The 18,652-nt window shown below is 40.2% G+C and overlaps 1 protein-coding gene and 1 pseudogene across 1 annotated transcript in view; one reads left to right on the top strand and one right to left on the bottom strand.

The window, feature by feature from the left end:
- Positions 1 to 12,275, bottom strand: part of Tiprl (TOR signaling pathway regulator) — a 19,435-nt gene extending 7,160 nt beyond the window's left edge. Inside the window, exons 1-4 of the mRNA XM_008824917.2 lie at positions 12,008 to 12,275; positions 6,015 to 6,194; positions 5,090 to 5,189; positions 2,321 to 2,452 (exon numbers count right to left, since the gene is read on the bottom strand). Of these exons, the coding sequence (XP_008823139.1) occupies positions 2,321 to 2,452; positions 5,090 to 5,189; positions 6,015 to 6,194; positions 12,008 to 12,111 (516 nt within the window). The 5' untranslated portion in view covers positions 12,112 to 12,275. The remainder of the gene's footprint in view (positions 1 to 2,320; positions 2,453 to 5,089; positions 5,190 to 6,014; positions 6,195 to 12,007) is intronic.
- A 2,868-nt stretch (positions 12,276 to 15,143) lies between these two features.
- The window catches only part of LOC103727124, a 7,336-nt pseudogene continuing 3,827 nt past the window's right edge, over positions 15,144 to 18,652 (top strand).

An 18,652-nucleotide genomic window follows, 5' to 3' on the forward strand; every position in this document is an offset into this window, starting at 1 on the left:
AAACTGTAAATTTAATTTTAAAAAAAAAATAAAAAAAAAAAAAGGAACAACCTCCTCCTTGGATGCTATTTACTTTCATTCACACTACATAAAATAGAGTTCACAAATGGAATGCTCTAGTTCAATGCAACCAATTGAGCACTACTGTGTACTGGTATCAGACAATCTAACATGTTCTTCACCATCTTTCATCTGTGGCACATCTATAAACTTCTGTGTTGACATGACTAGCCAGAGAAAATATCACAAGTTACAACAGGTTTCAAATATCACCTTTACACCAGTATGAATGTGAAAAGACAAACTGAACCACAAGTTGGAGCCATATGCATGTACACAGCCATTCACTTTTCCAACAAATATTTACGGAACATTTATTATATGTGTTGATACACACAGACGCACACACACAGACACACACACACACTATAGATTGCCTAGACATCAAAAATATACTTGAATTAGACAAGTTTATATAATTTTTTCTCTACTTTATTTTTCTTAATGTCATTTTTTCCTCATTCTTCCTAACTCAATTACATTTACAAGTGGTAAGTGATATAATATAAATTTGCCATATTCTAATTAATTTAGTGACTGTATTTGCAGTTTTTCATTTTAAATATTTTTCGTGTGTGTTGGATTGAAGCTACTATAGTTTCTGAAGACAAGATATCTTAGTTCAAGGGGGTTGGAGAGATGGCTCAGCGGTTAAGAACACTGACTGTTCTTGCAGAAGACCCGGGTTCAAATCCCAGCACACACATGGCAGCTAACAACTGTCCATAACTCCAGTTACAGCTTCTTCTGTCCTCCATGGGCATTGCCCGGCACAGGTGCACTTTCTTACATGCAGGCATAACACTCATACACATTTAAAAAAAAAAAAAAAAAAAAGATATCTTAATTCAAGCCCCACTCTCACAATTTATTAGTTGTATTGTTTTTACCACTTTTTTTTTTTTCTGAGTCTCTATGGATTCAGCTTCCTTGTCTGTAAAATAGGGATGGGAGTAATGCGGGTTGCTATGAAGAAAAAAAATGGGTGCATATTAAATGATTGGAACACAGATCAAGTGCTCAACATGGCAATATGTTAGCTATTGTTATTCTGATTTTAGCCTCTCTTGCTAAAGGCCACTCTCATTATTTTAAAACACGTGCAACATAATTTATCAAAAAAAAAATTAAAAAAAAAACTTCTGTGTTGTAACTGTTCAAAAAAGTTCGGAGGCAGAAGCAGGCAGATCTTTGTGAGTTCAAAGCCAGCCTGGTCTACATAGCCAGTTCCAGACCAGTCTCAAAATGACAAGAAAAGAAAAAAAAAAAAAATTTCTGAAAAGTATTAGAAGCATAAGTATAACAACTAGTAACAAACAACTATAAATAACGGCCTTGGGCCTAGTCATCATCTCATAAACATATTCCACCAATTAATACCATGTACAGTATTAACTACACTTTGCTCTTTACTGACAGAATATAATATAAAAGGAATAGAGAAGTCATACATTTATACTTGTAATTTCTATTTTCTACTTTTATGCTAAAAATTGAACTGGGAGTTTAATGATATACCAAAATCCTAACACTCAGTGATTTTCTTTCTTTTTTAAAATTCTGACTTATTTTTATTTGTCTTGACTGCATGTGTGTGAATGTACCTGAACACACAATGTCCATGAAGGCCAGAAAAGGGCTTTGAATCTCTTAGAACTGGAGTTATGGACAGTTGTCAGCTGCCATGTGGGTGCTAGGAACTGAACCTGAGTCCTCTGCAAGAGCAGCCAGTGCTCTTAACCACAGAGCCATCTCTTCTCCAGCTCTCATGGTCATTTTCTTTCTTTCTCTTTTTTTTTAATTTTGGTCTTTTTTTTTGAGACAAGGTCTCCCTGTAGTGTAGCCCCAGCTGTCCTGGAACTCACTATGTAGAACAGGCTGGCCTTGAACTCACAGAGATCCGCCTGCCTCTGCCTCCTGAGTGCTGGGATTAAAGGCATGAGCCACGAAGCCTGGCTCATGGTCAGTTTCTTAAATGGCATCTAACATGCTACCTGCAGATCCTACAAATATTAGTTTTAATTCAAAACATGAGAATTAAGCCAGTTTTCATTCAAGTTTAATAGTAAGAAAATAACCTACAGCCAGGTAGACATACCTTAAAAAAAAAAAAAAAAAAAAAAAACTCTGCTAAAGTCTTAACAAAATACAAGCATGTTTCCTAAGTTTTATAAAAGCTATACAATAAAGTATATTCTAGAGCCAGGAGACATTTTTTCAGGGCATCCTGTTAGTCAATTTGATCAATCACAATACTCACAATTTTCACACTCAGGCTGGAAACTCCATGATCATGTAGTTCATCTTCAAACAGAAGAACTTCTTCAAAAAATTTAATCTGCTCTCTGGCTTTCAATTTCTCTGTATCTATGTGGTCCGTTGTAGGTACAACCTGAAAGATAAAATTTTTAATACTTTTTTTAAGTGTAAAGAGCTAGAGTCACAAAAAAATGTGTTTTCTTATCACTTTTTGCTGCATAAAAAGAGCATGCGGCTCTAAGTTTGGATGCCATTTGTAGGCATTAAAGATTAGAATGTGCCTTGACTCTGAAAACCTTAAGACACTATAGATGACTGATACTGTAACTCTAAAAAATAGACTAAAAATTCATCATCTTTCAGACTAAAATTAACCATTCTGTTGTGAAGAGAAAAATCAACTGACGTTTAATGTGAACATAAAAGATAAATGCAGTTTCATGCTATTAAATATAGCATGTATTTATATACTATACTTGCAAGTATTCATTTGGAACTTTAAAAAATATTTTTCCCATTAGAATGTTATGTACCTTAGGTATTAGAGAGAGCACTTAGTCAGTACAGTGCTTGTAGCACAAGTGTGAGGACCTGAGTTCCAGCACCAGAACTCATATAAAAAAGCCAGGTAAAGTGGCTTGTGAGTGTAGTCCCAATTCCGGGGAGGCAGACGGATGCATCGCTGGTACTCTTTGGCCACTCAGCCAAACCAAATTAGTGAGCTCCAAGCCAATGAGAGACCCCAAAACCAAGGTGAACACCACCTGAGGAACACACCCCAGGGCTGATCTCTGGCCTCTGTGTGTACGAGCACATACACAAACACACACATACACACATAAATTTTTTAAAAAGAAAAGAATGTTATATATCTTAGACTCCCAACCTAACTCTTTAAAACCTATATGCAGGGCTGGTGAGATGGTTCAGTGGGTAAAAGGTGCTTGTTATACAAGGTTAGTGACCTGAGTTCGATCACCAGAACCCACATAAAAGATTCCATACAGTTGTCCTCTGATGTCCACACACACACACACACACACACACACACACACACACACACACACACACACAATCATGCATGCACAATGAATAAAGCCTTTGCTGGGCAAGTCTGACCTGAATTTGAATCCCCAGAACCCGTGTAAAGCTAGGCATGCTCTCATAGGTCTGTAATCCTGGTGTTCTGGTACACAACACCCCCCTCCCCAAATGAGAGAGACATGGAGAAAGAGAGAGAGAGAGAGAGAGAGAGAGAGAGAGAGAGAGAGACAGAGAGAGACAGAGAGAGAGACAGAGACAGAGAGACAGAGAGAGAGACAGAGAGAGACAGAGAGAGAAATAAAATTACTTTTCCAAGCTGGTAAATGATACTGATTTGAACCAAAGACTATATTCTGCCAAAGCTTGAGGACACCACCAAAGAGAGGGTAATCACACTGACATTTATCAGCAACACTTTAGAAGAAATATTACAGGAGAAAGTGTCAATAAGAGAATGCTGGGGCTAGAGAGATGGCTCAGCAGTTAAGAACAGTGGCTGCTCTTACAGAGGACCCAGGTTCCGTTCCCACATGGCAGCTGACAACTCTCTTTAACTTGTTCCAAGGGATCCAATGCCCTCTTCTGCCCTCTGCACATGGTGCACTTACACACATGCAGGCAAAACACTCATACACAAAATAAAAATAAATCCAAAAAGATTTACTAAGAGAAACTAAGCAGAGTTTTGCCCTCCTCCTATCAGTCTCCCTGTCTCTATTGCCAAGTTCTTGCTCCTGATGCTAATGCAGCTTTTCCCAAGTGAGTCCACAAAGTACTCATCATCATTAATGCATAAGGTTTAAAAACAAAACAAAACAAAAAAAACCCATTTCCTCATTCCTGGCAATGAAATATGAAATTACCTAAGCGCTCTGCAAACTTCTTCAATCAGAAGAGAGGGTACGGAATTCTAGTCTGTGAAATTCTATAAGGAAATAAAATCATCTTGCTCTCTCATTAGACTATAAAGGAGAGGATTTTAATCTAGTCTATCCTATACCATTAGCTTCTAGAGTCAGTGCCTACATGTTTGTTCACAGGTAAAATTCTAAGTTATTAGCTAGACATTCTGTCTAAATCATCTAATACATTACTAACGGCAGATGCTTCTTGACTACACTGTTAACACTAAGGCCAACCACACTTTAAGAATACTGTTCCCAGGGCTGGAGAGATGGCTCAGCAGTTAAGAGCACTGGCTGCTCTTGCAGAGGACCCGGTTTCGGTTCCCAGCATCCAAAAGGCAGCTAAGAACCATCTGTAACTACAATTCCAGAGGATCCAACGTCCTCTTCTGACCTCCTTAGGCATTGCACGACATGGGCACACTTACATACACACAGGCAATATACTCATACACATCAAATAAAAATAAATAATAATAAATAAGGCCAGGCATGGTGGAGCACGCCTTTAGTCCCAGCACTTGGGAGGCAGAGGCAGGCAGACCCCTGTGAGTTTGAAGCCAGCCTGACCTACACAGCGAGTGCCAGGCCAGCTGGGGCTACAGGGAGACCCTGTCTCAAAAAGACCAAAAGAAAAAAAAAAATTGAAACAAATAAATAAAAACTTTAAGAAGCAAAATCCCCTCACATTAGGTACTAAAGCCTGCCACAACCAAAAATAAGCAGGATGAGAGTAGTGGGGAAAAAAAATTCCAGAGAGTTCTAGTGCTGAGACAATCCATGAAAACTAATGATTCATAAAACCAAAAGTTAATATTTACCTTCAACTTAAGAGATTCTCCAAGTAATGTTCCTTTATAATCTGTCGTATAGGTCCAATCATATGGCTTAATAACTTCTTTGGAGTGTTCACCTTCCGTCCTCAAATACCAGATGAGAAGGATGAGGGTTAGTGAGGCAGAATACAGATGATCAGTGCTCATACACACACCAAATTACATTCTACGTGTAACATGAAATATCCTACTGAATAGGCATATAATATGAAATACCCCACGAAACATATATACCTGTCACTCACTAGCAAAAGACTGTTCTTACAGATTTTCTGCACATTTACTGTTATTGAACTTGTCATGTGAGTATGTAGTCTTTCCAAGTAGTCTGTACACTGCCTGAGGATATGATTTATTTTGTTTTCAAGACAGGGTTTCCCTGTAAGCCCAACTGGCCTGGAACTAGATATGTAGACCAGGTTGGTCTTGATCTGAGAGATCTGCCTGCCTCTGCCTCCAAAGTGCTGGGATGAAAGGCGTGTGCCACCACATCAGTCGAGGAGATTATTTAAAGCCTTATATTTCTTTAGGTCCTCCAAAGCACTAGTATACAATAAACAAAAAATAAATAATTGCTGCTTTGACTACCAAATACATTTTTCTTACTTTCAATACTCCACAAATATTCAATGCAAATCACAAAAAACATTTTTCTTTAAAATAGAATACAATTTACTAACTCAACTGAGGAACTGAAGATTTGAAAGAGCACATCCTACATAGCTCAGCTCCACTGTATTTCAACTGAACTCCAAAAATACTCTAGTAGCAAAATCAACCTTTATCTTAAAGCTAGAAAAGTGAATTTTAGAGCCTAACTGTAAAGTTTAATAATATAAGCACTTTATTTTAGTAGAATATAAACATCCTTACTGGCTCTTCTTTAACTCCTAACTGCCCAGATTCTCACCTACTTTCCTGCCACTCTTCAGCACAAGCTACTTTAAGCATTCCTTGGTAGTTGTTTACACATCTTAGTGCGTCTGTAGCATTGAACTCAATTCCAAAGCCAGAGCCATGCTGGATCCTTAAAACGTTGTCTCCAAACATCATTTCAGGGAGAGATGGCATATGCAATTCATCAGCTAACCTACACATAACCAAAAGTCACGTGAGATTAGGGTTTTTTTTTATTTTTATTTTGGTCTTTTTGAGACAGGGTCTCCCTGTAACCCCAAGCTGTCCTGGAACTCACTATGTAGACCAGGCTGGCCTTGAACGCACAGAGATCTGCCTGCTTCTGCCTCCCAAGTGCTGGAATTAAAGGCGTGTGCCATCACACCCGGCCAACATAATTCTTTTGACTTTACAGAACAAGTTAAAAAGCATATGATTTAATAAACATGACATATTTAAAAAATCTATAAAATGTTTTCATCACCTATTCTTTCATAATCAAATCTTTATGGCTCTATATTAGGTAAGACAGATAAATACATAAATATGTAATATGTCAGCTAATGGTTAAGTGACACATAAAACAAAGCAAGGTAACTCATAGGGAACACTATTTTATGATCAAAGATCAATTCTGAAACACTGATATTTGATCCTTAAAACCCCGGAGAGTTTAATCAGATAACTCAAGATTATAGAAATGCTAGTGGTAATGTCTGGCCTTTATCCAATGGGATAGACTGTGTGCCTGAGTTGGGTGGCCTCACTACAAGACTAAAAATGTTGTGTTAGCCAGGGGTGGTGGTACATACCTTTAATCCCAGCAAAGACAGGTGGATTTCTGTGAGATTGAGATCAGCCTGGTCTACATAGTCAACTGGGAAAACTCTGTCTCAAAAGAAAAAGGGGGTATATGAGCTATACCGAAAGGCCAATATCACAAGTTAGCAATCCACAGATATGTTTTGGGGCACCATGGCCAGCAGTTAAATGCTCTTAACTAATAAGCAATCTCAGCAGCCCCACAAGTACACTTGTTAATACTGCATAATAAATACAAAAAAGAAAGTCGGGTGTGGTGGTGTACACCGTTAATCCTAGCACTTGGGAGGCAGAGGCAGGGGGATCTCTGTGAGTTCCAGGCCAGCCTGGTCTACATAGGGAGTTCCAGGCCAGGTGGGGCTACAGGGAGACCCAGTCCCAAAAAGATGAGAGAGAGTGAGAGAGCAAGAGCATGCACGAGAGAGAGAGAGAGAGAGAGAGAGAGAGAGAGAGAGAGAAGATAAAAATAGCAATTCAATTGTTAGGGCAAAGAGACATTTTTCTTCTTCCTGACATCTTCAATGTGGTTATAATTAATTATAAAATGCAATAGTTTAAATATGCTGTGAGTAAAATTCTAAGGAATGCTAAATAAAGGGCAAGATCCAAGTACCAATGCTCCATGACAAAAGCTTTCTTCTCCTTTTTCCTTGTTAAAACCTCTGGATTTTTGCCAGGCGTGGTGGCGCACGCCCTTAGTCCCAGCACTCCCGGAGGCAGGGGTAGGTGTATCTCTGTGAGTTCAAGGCCAGCTGTGGCTACAGGAAGACAATCTCAAAAAAAACTAAAGATAAAAATAAAACTGGGTTTTTGAACAACTAAATAGTTATCATTACTAGGTAAGGTAAAATAAATACCATATTAAAGAATATATTCTTACAAGAAAGACAAAGAAGGGGCTAGTTGGGAATAAGAGGATTTGCAGGAAAAGGAGGGGACAATAAAAGGCAGCAGAAGGGGTCATGAATATGATTCAAATACATGCTAGGCATGTAGGAAAATGTCATAATAAAACTCATCATTAAGTAATAATATATGCTAATAAAACATTTTAAAAGGGTATACTCTTACATAAAAAGTCAACGAAAGATCTATGCATAATTTCTAATAGCTTTAAATTTATTTCTAATTAGACATACCAAGCAAGTCTTTGTGTAATACATTAAAAACAAGCAATTAAAAAATCCTATAATCAAATAAAATAAGTTAGGTTTTTAGAGGGAAGAAATAGAGCTCCTGATGGGAAACATCTACCTCATTTCCGGATCATCAAAGGCCTATGACATTAAAAAACAAATTTTAATTCTATAATGACCACCTAGGAGATGACAATGTCGTATTCTCCCATGTTCCCATAAGTGCTGTGTAAATTTTTTGTTCTTACACAACAGTATCAATAACAGCTATGAAGCAAAGAACAGAAAGCCTGTCACTTGTAGAAAAAAACTGTTCCAATAAAATTCTGGTTCTTAGATAAAAAGATGCAGCAGCACTGGACAGTGAGTGGGGAGGGAAGCCAGCTTCCAAGGACCTGGCCAGTTTACACTCCACCCTAAGGCAACAATTGAGCAAAACATTCCAACAATTAGATTTATTCTTTTTGATTCAGTATGTCAGCTTTGGGATATCTGTACAAAATAATCCCCAAAACATAGAGGGAAAATTCATACACATCAACACTCAACCTTTGTTTTGTTTTGTCTGCGGGGAGGAGTTGAGACAGGGTCTCCCTTGTGTCATCAGCTGGCCTGGAACTTGTTATGTTCACCAGACTGGCTTGGATTTCAGAGGTCCACCTGCCTCTGCCTCCTGAGTGCTGGGATCAATGGTATGCACCACCACACACAGCATAACCTTTGTAATAGTGAAAAAGAAATACTCTGAATGAATTTAGGTAAAATTTATCCTTTATTAGAAGATGGAAAATATTAAATTTAAAAAATAAAATGCAACAAAAGATCGATATATATTTCATAAGATTCTGTAAAATACAGATTTTTAGTTACTTTATTGAATTATACCAAATATAAAATGTGATTCCATGGGTTTTATCCAATTAATCTGGAAAAATCTAGTAGTTCTACAAAATATTCCAGTTAAATGTGTAAAAGAATTACTGTTATTAATGGGCTAGAGAGATGGCTCAGCAGTTAAGAAGAATGGTTGTTCTTGCAGAAGACCCAGGTTCAAATCCCAGCACCCACATGGCAACTGTCCATAACTCCAGTCCCAGGGGTTCCGACAGCCTCTTCTGACCTCTGCGGGCATTGCACGACAGGGGTGCACTTACCGACATGCAGATACATAAAATAAAAATAATAAATAAAATTTAAAAAAAGAATTACTATTACTGTAATTTGCTTCAAATGTTCTAAATCCAAAGTATCTTAAGCACAGACCCAAATATTCCATTTCTAACACAGAGCTTCACTTTTAACAAAGAGACATAACCAGTTACAGAAGCAGTAGATAGAACAGGCCTAAGGTTTTAAGTAGTCGTTTATTGAAGCCACCCCAATCCAATATCTTACCTAATCAACTTATTTAGTACTCTGGAAATATTCACACCCTAGAAGGATGCATCACATGCCTTTCTTTCGCTGCATAAAAAAGGACTGAGTATACTCAGGCAGAAATAATAGAATGATTATAGATCTGGAATGATTCCCTTAAAACACTCTATGCATAAAATATCTCTTAAGAGTCTACAAGTCAACTATATAAATACCCAAATTTGAAGCTCTTTTATATAGAGCATAACTGTTTATGGTGCAATATATAACAGAAAGTTATGTGACATGGAAAATTTCAGAATAATCCAATCTGGTGTGATAAAGGTAAATTTTTTCCTTTCAGTTTTGTATTTTCTTTTTTTTTTTTAATATACTTATTTTTGTGTGTTTTGCCTGCACGGAAGTGCATCAGTGTATGCAGTGTCCACAGAAGCCAGAAGAGGGCGTCGGACCCCCTAGAACTGGAGTTACAGATGTTTGTTAGCTGCCTCATCCACGTGGGTGCTGGAAACCAAATCTAGTTCCTCTGCAAAACCAGCCAGGGTTCTTAAACGCTGAGCCATCTCTCCAGACCCTTTTGGAATCCTTAATGTTTTCAGTGAGTTTCCAAAAATCTTACTACTTATTGGGTTTTTAAAAGATTTTTAATTTTTTTATTTTATGTATAAGAGTATTTTTCCTATAAGTATATAAGTGAACCGTGCAAGCCTGGCGCATGTAGAGGCCAAAAGAAGATTGTTGGATCCCCTGGAACTGGAGTTAAGGATGGGTCTTAGTCTCGTAAGGATGCTGGGAACCCAGGTCCTCTGGAAGAGAAAGTGCTCTTAATTGCTGAGCCATCACTCCAGCCCCATTGTTGGTGGTTTTTTTACTTAAATAAAAAAAACTAAACATAGGCTGGTATACATCTTTAATCCCAGCACTCCAGGGAAGGAAGATCTCTGTGAGTTTGAGACTGGTCTGGTCTACATAGTGAATTCCAGGCCAGCCAGGACTCCAACGTGAGTGACTTTGTCTAAAAAACAAACAAAAATAAAAAACCCCTAAACACCCTTTTCTTTGTTTTAATATTTATTACTTTTATTTTATGTGTATGAGTGTACTGCCAGCATGTGTGCAATGCCCACAAGTCAGGAGGAGGTGTTGGGTCCCCTGGAACTGGAGTTATGGACAGTTGTTAGCCACTATGTGGGTGCTGGGAACTGAACCCAGGTCCTCTGCAGCCCCTTAAACCCTTTTCTAACTCTCAACTCAATCTTACAGTGTGAGTGCACTCTAGGCGGTCCTCCATCTCTTTATGACCTTTTCTTCTAGATGGTCTTAAGTCACTTCCAAGGTTCCAGGTGCCAACTATAAACTGATGATATCAAAGTTCTACTAAACATCTGCACCTACACACTTATAAACTGATGATATCAAAGTTCTACTAAACATCTGCACCCACACACTTCACATTTAAGTACCTGCCCAACAAGTCAACCCATTTTGGGGCTTTTCTCCTTGTCCAATATCAATGCAACACTTTTTTTTTTTTTTTTTTTTTTTTTTTTTTTGGTCTTTTTGAGACAGGGTCTCCTTGCAACCCCTGCTGGCCTGGAGCTTACTATGTAAACCAGGCTGGCCTTGAACTCAGAGATCCGCCTGCCTCGGCCTCCCAAGTGCAGGGGTTAAAGGCGTATGCCACCACACCCAGCGGGCCCCACCACGACTGGCCAATCCAACACTTTCAACAGCCCAAGCCAGAAATTTATTATCCATAGTCTCCCTTTTTTCTCTCCCCCTATCAATTGGTCATCAAACTCAAGCACTGTAATCTTGGCCTCTCCTATACTCTCTTTTTTACTAACTGGTCTCCTTCCCATCCCTCCAGCACCCCAATCCATCTTCTACAACACTTCCAAATAAGTCTTTCAGACACATCCATAAATGTAGCTCCTCTGGATAAAATTCCACCCGTGATGGTTGTCAGATAAAATTCAAGACACAGCGTGGCAGAGAACTCCCTCAGCAGCTCCTGAGGAGCTCCCCTAGGGCCCCTCTCGTTTCTCACCACCTCACTCATCAACGACCGGGAAACAGTTCTCCAAACACATCACTCTCCCTGGCCACCCCCGAAACTTTGTCAAGATTTAGAGCGGGCTTCCCAAACACCTCCGAGTTCACGCCTGGCTACTGGTTTTACACATCTACCTAGACTTGATCAAGATTCAAGCCCAGCCACCCCAAATTCCCATATGCTTTGAGGCCCCCCACCATCCAAATCGCTGAGTATACACTTCATCCTAAGCAGTCAAACAGTAGTATAACGGGCTCTCAAGAAATTATGAATTCCGTGGGACTTCGTCCGTCATCTACATCTCAAGTGCCCAACACAGCACCTGAGGCGCTGAAAACTAAACATACATGCCATTTCTGTCACTGGGAAGGACACAGATCACGGGAGCCCAGGAAAGTGGGGTAAAAGGAGCCTGGAGGGCAAAGTTCGCCTCAACAGTCTCGCTCCGCTCAACCCGGACAAGTGACAGTTTCAGCAAGCAGAGGTGCGCAGCTGGGGACAGGACCGTTCACTGAGGCTGTCAGTCAACCTTGGATCCCAGGAATCCGCAAACCCGAGCCGGCCCGCTTCCCGCCCGCCTCCCGCGCTTCCCGCGCCCGGACCCCGCAGCCTCACTTCTCCACATCCGCCGACTTCATGATGTGGGTCTTGGCGGCCGTCAGCTTCCAGGGCCCGAAGGAGAAGTCTTGGTGGCTGCTCTGGAAGCCGTGGATCATCATGGCCGAGACGGAGCCGCGGGGTCACACGGAGCAAGCAGCGGCAGTCACGGCCAGCAGTCACGGCCCAGCCTCCCTGTAGCGCAGCCCCTCGGCGCGGCCGTTACCATCCCGTTCCCGCCCCCTGCCGCCGCAGGACCGCCCTTCCGCCTCCTCTTCCGCTTCTCCGCGTTTTGCTTCCGGGACCAGCTGCTAGTGCTGCGTGACCCAGGACCTACGTGTAACGCTGCTGGGCGGGGCCTCCGTCCCAGGGGGTGTGGCCAAGGGGCCGCTCTCTGCATGCTTTGGGTGACGTCAGCTCAGAGTACCGTGTGATGCGAGGGTTTAGGTTGTTGTGCTGGGCCGGCTGTGTTGTCCCTTACAGATTTCTCCAGGCGGTGTAGTTGCACCGTGTGTTTATAAGTCGTAGTGAGAAACTTCCCAGCGGTTTTCTGTTGAGGCCAAAAAGTGGCGTTTAGGAAGCCGAGCACCAACATAATATAGTCGGAGCCTTCGAGTTGACTGATAACTGACTACACAGTGCGGCTCAGGAATAGACCATTTCCCTAGCATGCACGTGAGACCCTATATTTTGTTCTCAATACTGCGAAAAGAAAAAGGGAAAGAAAAAAAAGAACCTTAATATATTTAAATATTTTTCATGGTCTAGCTGCTCCTTGAACACCAGTATAGTGGAAACCCAATGCCTCATCTACGTTTGCAGTGCAACTGTGTGCATCTTTGGGCAAAGCACAACTGATTATTTTAGGCCTCTGCTACCTCAAAATGAGATGGTTTGATGTTGGAGCACCCACCTCTCAAAACTGTGTACCTCCTCTATTCCAACATCTTAGTACTACTACCCACGTTCCACTTAGCCATACATTGAATCTGGCAACCTTTTAAAAATGTGAATTCGCCAGGCCCTGTGCCTTGTACTGAGCTGGAATCATCTGCCTAGTGCCGATGCATTGTCTCTGAAAGACTGCACAAACCTCAGAGGTGGATTGAATCACTTCATCCTGTGACCAAGGTTGATTTTCGTCAATTTCACTTAACACTGGTGAGACTCCAGATAAATATCAAAAACTCGGGTCGTCTATTGGTCAAACTTTTTTTTTTACAAATAGCACTCATAGCTTTCCAGTTAGCAAAGACTGACAATGGGATTATAAGACATTCAAGGATAGCAAGCAGGGCCATCTGCCCTTAAAGTATGTTTCTGCTTCTGGGGTAACAGGCCACTGGTTTGCTTAATCAGTCATTTTATATCTTAGTCTAAGTTGTTTTATTATAAACTTTTCTACAAGTAAATCTTGACAGAGAAGTGCCAGCCACCCTATTCAGAACCGAGGATTTAGTGCTTTCTAAACCTACCTTCTCAAAACATCCCTTTCTGAAATTTTCCTAGACAGAATATAAGACAACTTACTCTTATTTACTCAAATTTTAAAATCTAACAAGCCTGTTACCTCCCATCCAATAATTTGTTGGAAGACTTCAAGACTAATTTAGTTTAAGGTATAAGGAAATGAAGCCGGGCATGGTGGTGCACGCCTTTAGTCCCAGCACTTGGGAGGCAGAGGCAGGTGGATCTCTGTGAGTTCGAGGCCAGCCTGGTCTCCATAGTGAATTCAGGTCAGCGGCCGGAGACCCTGTCTCAAAAAAAAAAAAAAAAAAAAAAAAAAGAAGATATAAGGAAATGAATTTCTCAGGGAAACTTCAAGCACTTACACTTTAGAAAGAGATAACTCTGTCATGGCAGCATATTTTCAGTACCTAACTTAAGTGCATCTATGGAGCAACTGTTTCACAGAGCTGATTCTTGGGATAGAGTAATACCTAGAATGTGAGGGAGGAAAAGGATGTCATGTGTGTCACTAAATCAAACCATTTGCTGTGCAAATCTGTCAAGACTCAATGCTGAAAGCATCCAACTAACCAGTGGATTACTAAGTAGTTATCAAATTTACACATTCAACCTTTTAAATAATATATTTTTATTTTCTGTGTATGAGTGTTTTGTCTGCTTGTATTTAAGTGCACCAAATGCATGAATACCTGTGGAGGCCAGAAGAGGGTGACAGATCCCTTGGAACTAGAGCTGCAGATGGTTGTCAGCCACCATTTGGGTGCTGGGAACAGAGCTCCTGTCCTATAAAAGAGCAAGCAAGTGCCCTTAACCAGTAAGCCATCTTTCCAACCCCAACATTCAATCTCTTTTGTAGTACCTAGTATACTACTAGAAACTTCTTTAGGTACTAAGAATACAGAAGTGAATAAAACATATAAGATCTGTTTCATCTTGAAACTATAATGGGGAAGATATGTAAACAAACACAGAAGTAAACACACTAAAAAATGTTTAGAGTTTCAGATATTCGTAAATTCTGTGCAGAACATTAAATGAATAGAGTAAGAATGTGGGTGATAAACTGGTGTAGACAAGAGCTCCAAGGAGCACTTTCTGTGAATGTTACTCTCGAGCTGATAAGAGGGAAGATCTCATGAGAAAAATCTGGAGAAATAACACTCCCAACAGAGAAAGCACCGGGTATTCAGGTCCAATGGACCAATAGGCATGCCATGTTTTAGGGAGAGCAAGAAGGTCAATGTGGCTGGAGTGCATGGAACTGAGAAAAGTTCAGAGAGGCAGACAAAGGCTAGACCATGTCAGTTTTGTAAGGCATGGTTTATTCTCCAACTACTTCATCAAATTAATTTATCATTTACAAAAACTTTTGTAGAAATCATGAAGGAACTTAGTGTTTTACTAAATAATTTGATTTATGTTTTGCAATAGGTGATTAAAGGTCACTGTTTATATGAGTGAGCATCATGGGCACTAGTGTTTCCAAAAGGTGATGTACACGCAAAATTCACTAGAGTGGAGTGCCTCCTGTTTCCAAGTGTATTGATTTTTTACTTCTATTTCTTTGTATTCTTTATGCACGCATGTTGAATGTATGACATATGCATGTAAATATAGGGTTTATTATATAAGATTTAAAATAAATCATGACATTCATGTTCAATTTTCAGCAGATGCTAATGGCATGTTATCAATAGACTGTGGAGCAATTGGCATAATTGAAGACAGTAAGCTGGGCTAAAGAGAAGAGGACAGATAAAGGAGAGGACTAAGTGACTGAACATAGAGAACAAATATCCTGTGTGTGGCCTGATGATCACAATTACCAAAAGCAAAGAGAGAAATGTGCAAGGAGAGAAGTGGGATTTGCTGAGAACGAGTCTGTGAAAATTGTCTTAAATCTGCTTGGACCCCTTTGATCCCCAACATATGAAACTTCACACAGAATGCACATAAACAATGGATATGAATGTCTACAGTGGCTACCAACACTTCTGAATGAATGGGCTTGGTCCTTTAAAAATCAGCATTCAGGGCTGGAGAGATGGCTCAGCAATTAAGAGCACTGGTTGTTCTTGCAGAAGACCCGGGTTCAAATCCCAGAACCTACATGGCAGCTACGCATGTATTGCCTGCATGTATGTAAGTATATTGTGCATGTATGTAAGTGTATAAGTGTATTGCCTGCATGTATGTAAGTGCACCCATGTCATGCAGTGCTGCAGTGGTCAGAAGAGGGTGTTGGATTCCCCTGGAACTGGAGTTAAGGACGGTTTGTAGCCGCCATGTGGGGACTGGGACTCGAACCTGGGTCCTCTGCAAGAGTAGTCAGTGCTCTTAACCGCTGAGCCATCTCTCCAGCCCCTAAAAAAAATATTTTAAAAAATCAGCATTCAACTATACACTCCATCAGTTGTAATTTGATTTAAGTGTCCATACTGCAGCAGGCAGATTTGGAAATAGATAATAATTTGACTGAATTGCCCATCTACAAGCTTTCATATAACACTTGACTTCTCCCCTTTATTCAAAAGGTTCCAGGTTTTGTGAACTGATTTAGATCTGGGAATTAAGAAAGGGTCATGATTCCATTGATGACTCAAGTTTTTGTTCACTCCGAGTTGTGTTGGTAATACAGGTAAAATAAAACCTTAGCCTGAATATTTCTGACCCAGGGTCCCATCGTCAATTGCCCCTGCCCAAGGTCTCTGTGGATTGATTCATTCTGTCCTTGATTCCTATTATAGTTACTCTATTCACATTGCCTTTGGAAAGTAGAGCATCTCAGCATCTCCATGGAAATGCAGGGGTTCATTCTGAATTATGGAGGATTGTCTACTTTCATTCCTGGCCTACAGAGGCTGGCCACTGAAGCACTTCACAAGGAACCTGGTTCCCCTTTCACTAATGCATTTTATTGTAAAAGTTACATTATCTAAACCTGACAGGTAACTGAGCAAATTATATGTAATAAAATCAATTCCAACATTTTTTGTTTGCTTTATTTTGCTTTCTTTGAGAAAGGATCTCAGGAAGCCTCGACTTGTTTTGAACTTGACGTGTAGCCAAGGATGACCTTGAACTCTTGATCTTCATGCTTCTGCCCCCTAAGTGCTGAGGTTACAGGAATGCACTACCAAGCCTGGCTCCATTCCAACATTCTTATCACCTGATCTCTTTTTTAATTCTACATTCAATCCAGGGAAATTTGTATCTCTAGATTTTCCAGCATAGATCATGGCTGAGTTTAGGTTTCAATCATCAGTCCTAGCTGTTCATACCATCACATTGAGTCGAGAATCTCTCTGAAGTACAGCATATTAATATGTTCACTTTGCTCTAAAATTACATTTCTCCCTCTTCAGACCTGCAATGTTATATTTTATTTCCATACTTGTTTCCTGGAATTTTGCCAACAAAAATTAGCAATATAAGCCAGGTGTGGTGGCACATACCTGTAGTCCAGCACTTGTGAGGCAGAGACAGGTGGATCTCTGTAAGTTCAAGGCCAGCTTGGTCTACATAGTGAGTTCCAGGCCAGCTGGGGCTACAGAGAGACCCTGTTTCAAAAAAGATAAAAAAAAATAGCAATATAATGTTATTCTCTTTCTGTTAAAAAATTATCTGCCTAGATTTGAGAATACAGTTCTACATTTAGAAGCAATGAGAAGAACTAGATGTGGGACACTGTGATGATAAACCTTGATTATCAGTTCAACTGGGATTGAGAGATGTACAGGAGCTTAGTAAAGTACATCCTTGGGTGTGTCTGTGGGAATGTTTCCAGAGATTATTCACTAAGAGGAAAAGACCTGCCCAAATATTGGCTGTATTGTCCAATAAACTGGTAGTCTGGATGCAATTTAAAGATGAAGAAGAAAGAAACCCATTGCTACACTTACTCTTTTTTGTCTCTCTGCTTCCTGTCTGCCATGAGGTGAGTAGCCTCTGCCACACACTCCTGCTGCCATGACCACCTGCCTCGCCTCAGGGTCAACACAGTGAATCCAGCTGACCATGGACTAACACCTCTGAAACTGCAAGCCAAAATAAATCTTTCCTCCTTTAAACTGTTTCTCTCAGGTATTTGTCATGTTGATGGAAAAGTCTGAGTGTCATTGACACAAGGAGAACTGGCATCCTCTGAAAATTAGCTACCTCAGTGAAGGTACCCCAAAGTCTTCAGTCAAATCAGAAGTAACCTCATAAGACAAAGGGGGATGGAAGATTCAGGATCATGGTATTTGGTCTTCCCTACTCTTACTACCCCAACTCTAAATTTCCCACTCAGCCTAATAAATCTCATACATTTGCATAAGAAGTTTGTAATTCTGCAACATGAACCTGTGAAATCAGCAATCTGTCAGACATAATAATTTTATTTTATGCTAGCTTTATGGTTATATGAGGTTGGAGATACAATTGGCAGTGATAGACACTTCCTAATTTTCTGGCTTATAACACACTAGGCAAGGATTTAAGTTATATAGTCTATTTGTTTAGTGGTTCCCATGAAATTTAATGCTTAGTTAACAAAATCTTTTATTTGTATTATTGATCTGTTCTCAAACACTATAATATCCTTTCACTTTGATCACTCATCTCACTTTGTTATTCTTCCATGTATTAAAAAAAAAAAAAATCTACTCAGGGCTGGAGAGATGGTCCAGTGGTTAAGAGCACTGACTGTTCTTGCAGAGAACCCAGGTTTGTGTCCCAGCACCCACATGGCAGCTAACAACTGTCTAGCTCCAGGGGATCTGATGCCCTCTTCTGGCCTCTGTAAGCACTGCACAACACGGGTGTACTTACATACATGCAGGCACATAAAATAAACACACACAAAATTAAAAAATAATAAATCTTTGAAAGGAAATGTGCTTATCTTAAAGAAAAACAGAGGAGATAGTGGTTTAAAATCTTCGTTGTGGCCTTAAGTAACCCAGGTCAAAGAAAATCTATTGCCAACATTGGGTAGAGGTAGCAGTCTTGTGAGGGGCCAGTGGACCCTTGGGAACAACAAAACAGTATAGCAGTTCACAGGGAATTTACCAGGGGCCCTAGAAAGTTCTCCAGGAATTAAATGTCTAAAAGACTTCTCCCTAGCCGGGCATGGTGGCACACACCTTTGATCCCAGCACCCGGGAGGCAGAGGCAGAAGGATCTCTGTGAGTTCAAGGCCAGCCTGGTCTA

The sequence above is a fragment of the Nannospalax galili genome, unplaced genomic scaffold (genome assembly GCF_000622305.1).
Source record: "Nannospalax galili isolate Female #2095 unplaced genomic scaffold, S.galili_v1.0 scaffold1189, whole genome shotgun sequence".
Classification (NCBI taxonomy): domain Eukaryota; kingdom Metazoa; phylum Chordata; class Mammalia; order Rodentia; family Spalacidae; genus Nannospalax; species Nannospalax galili.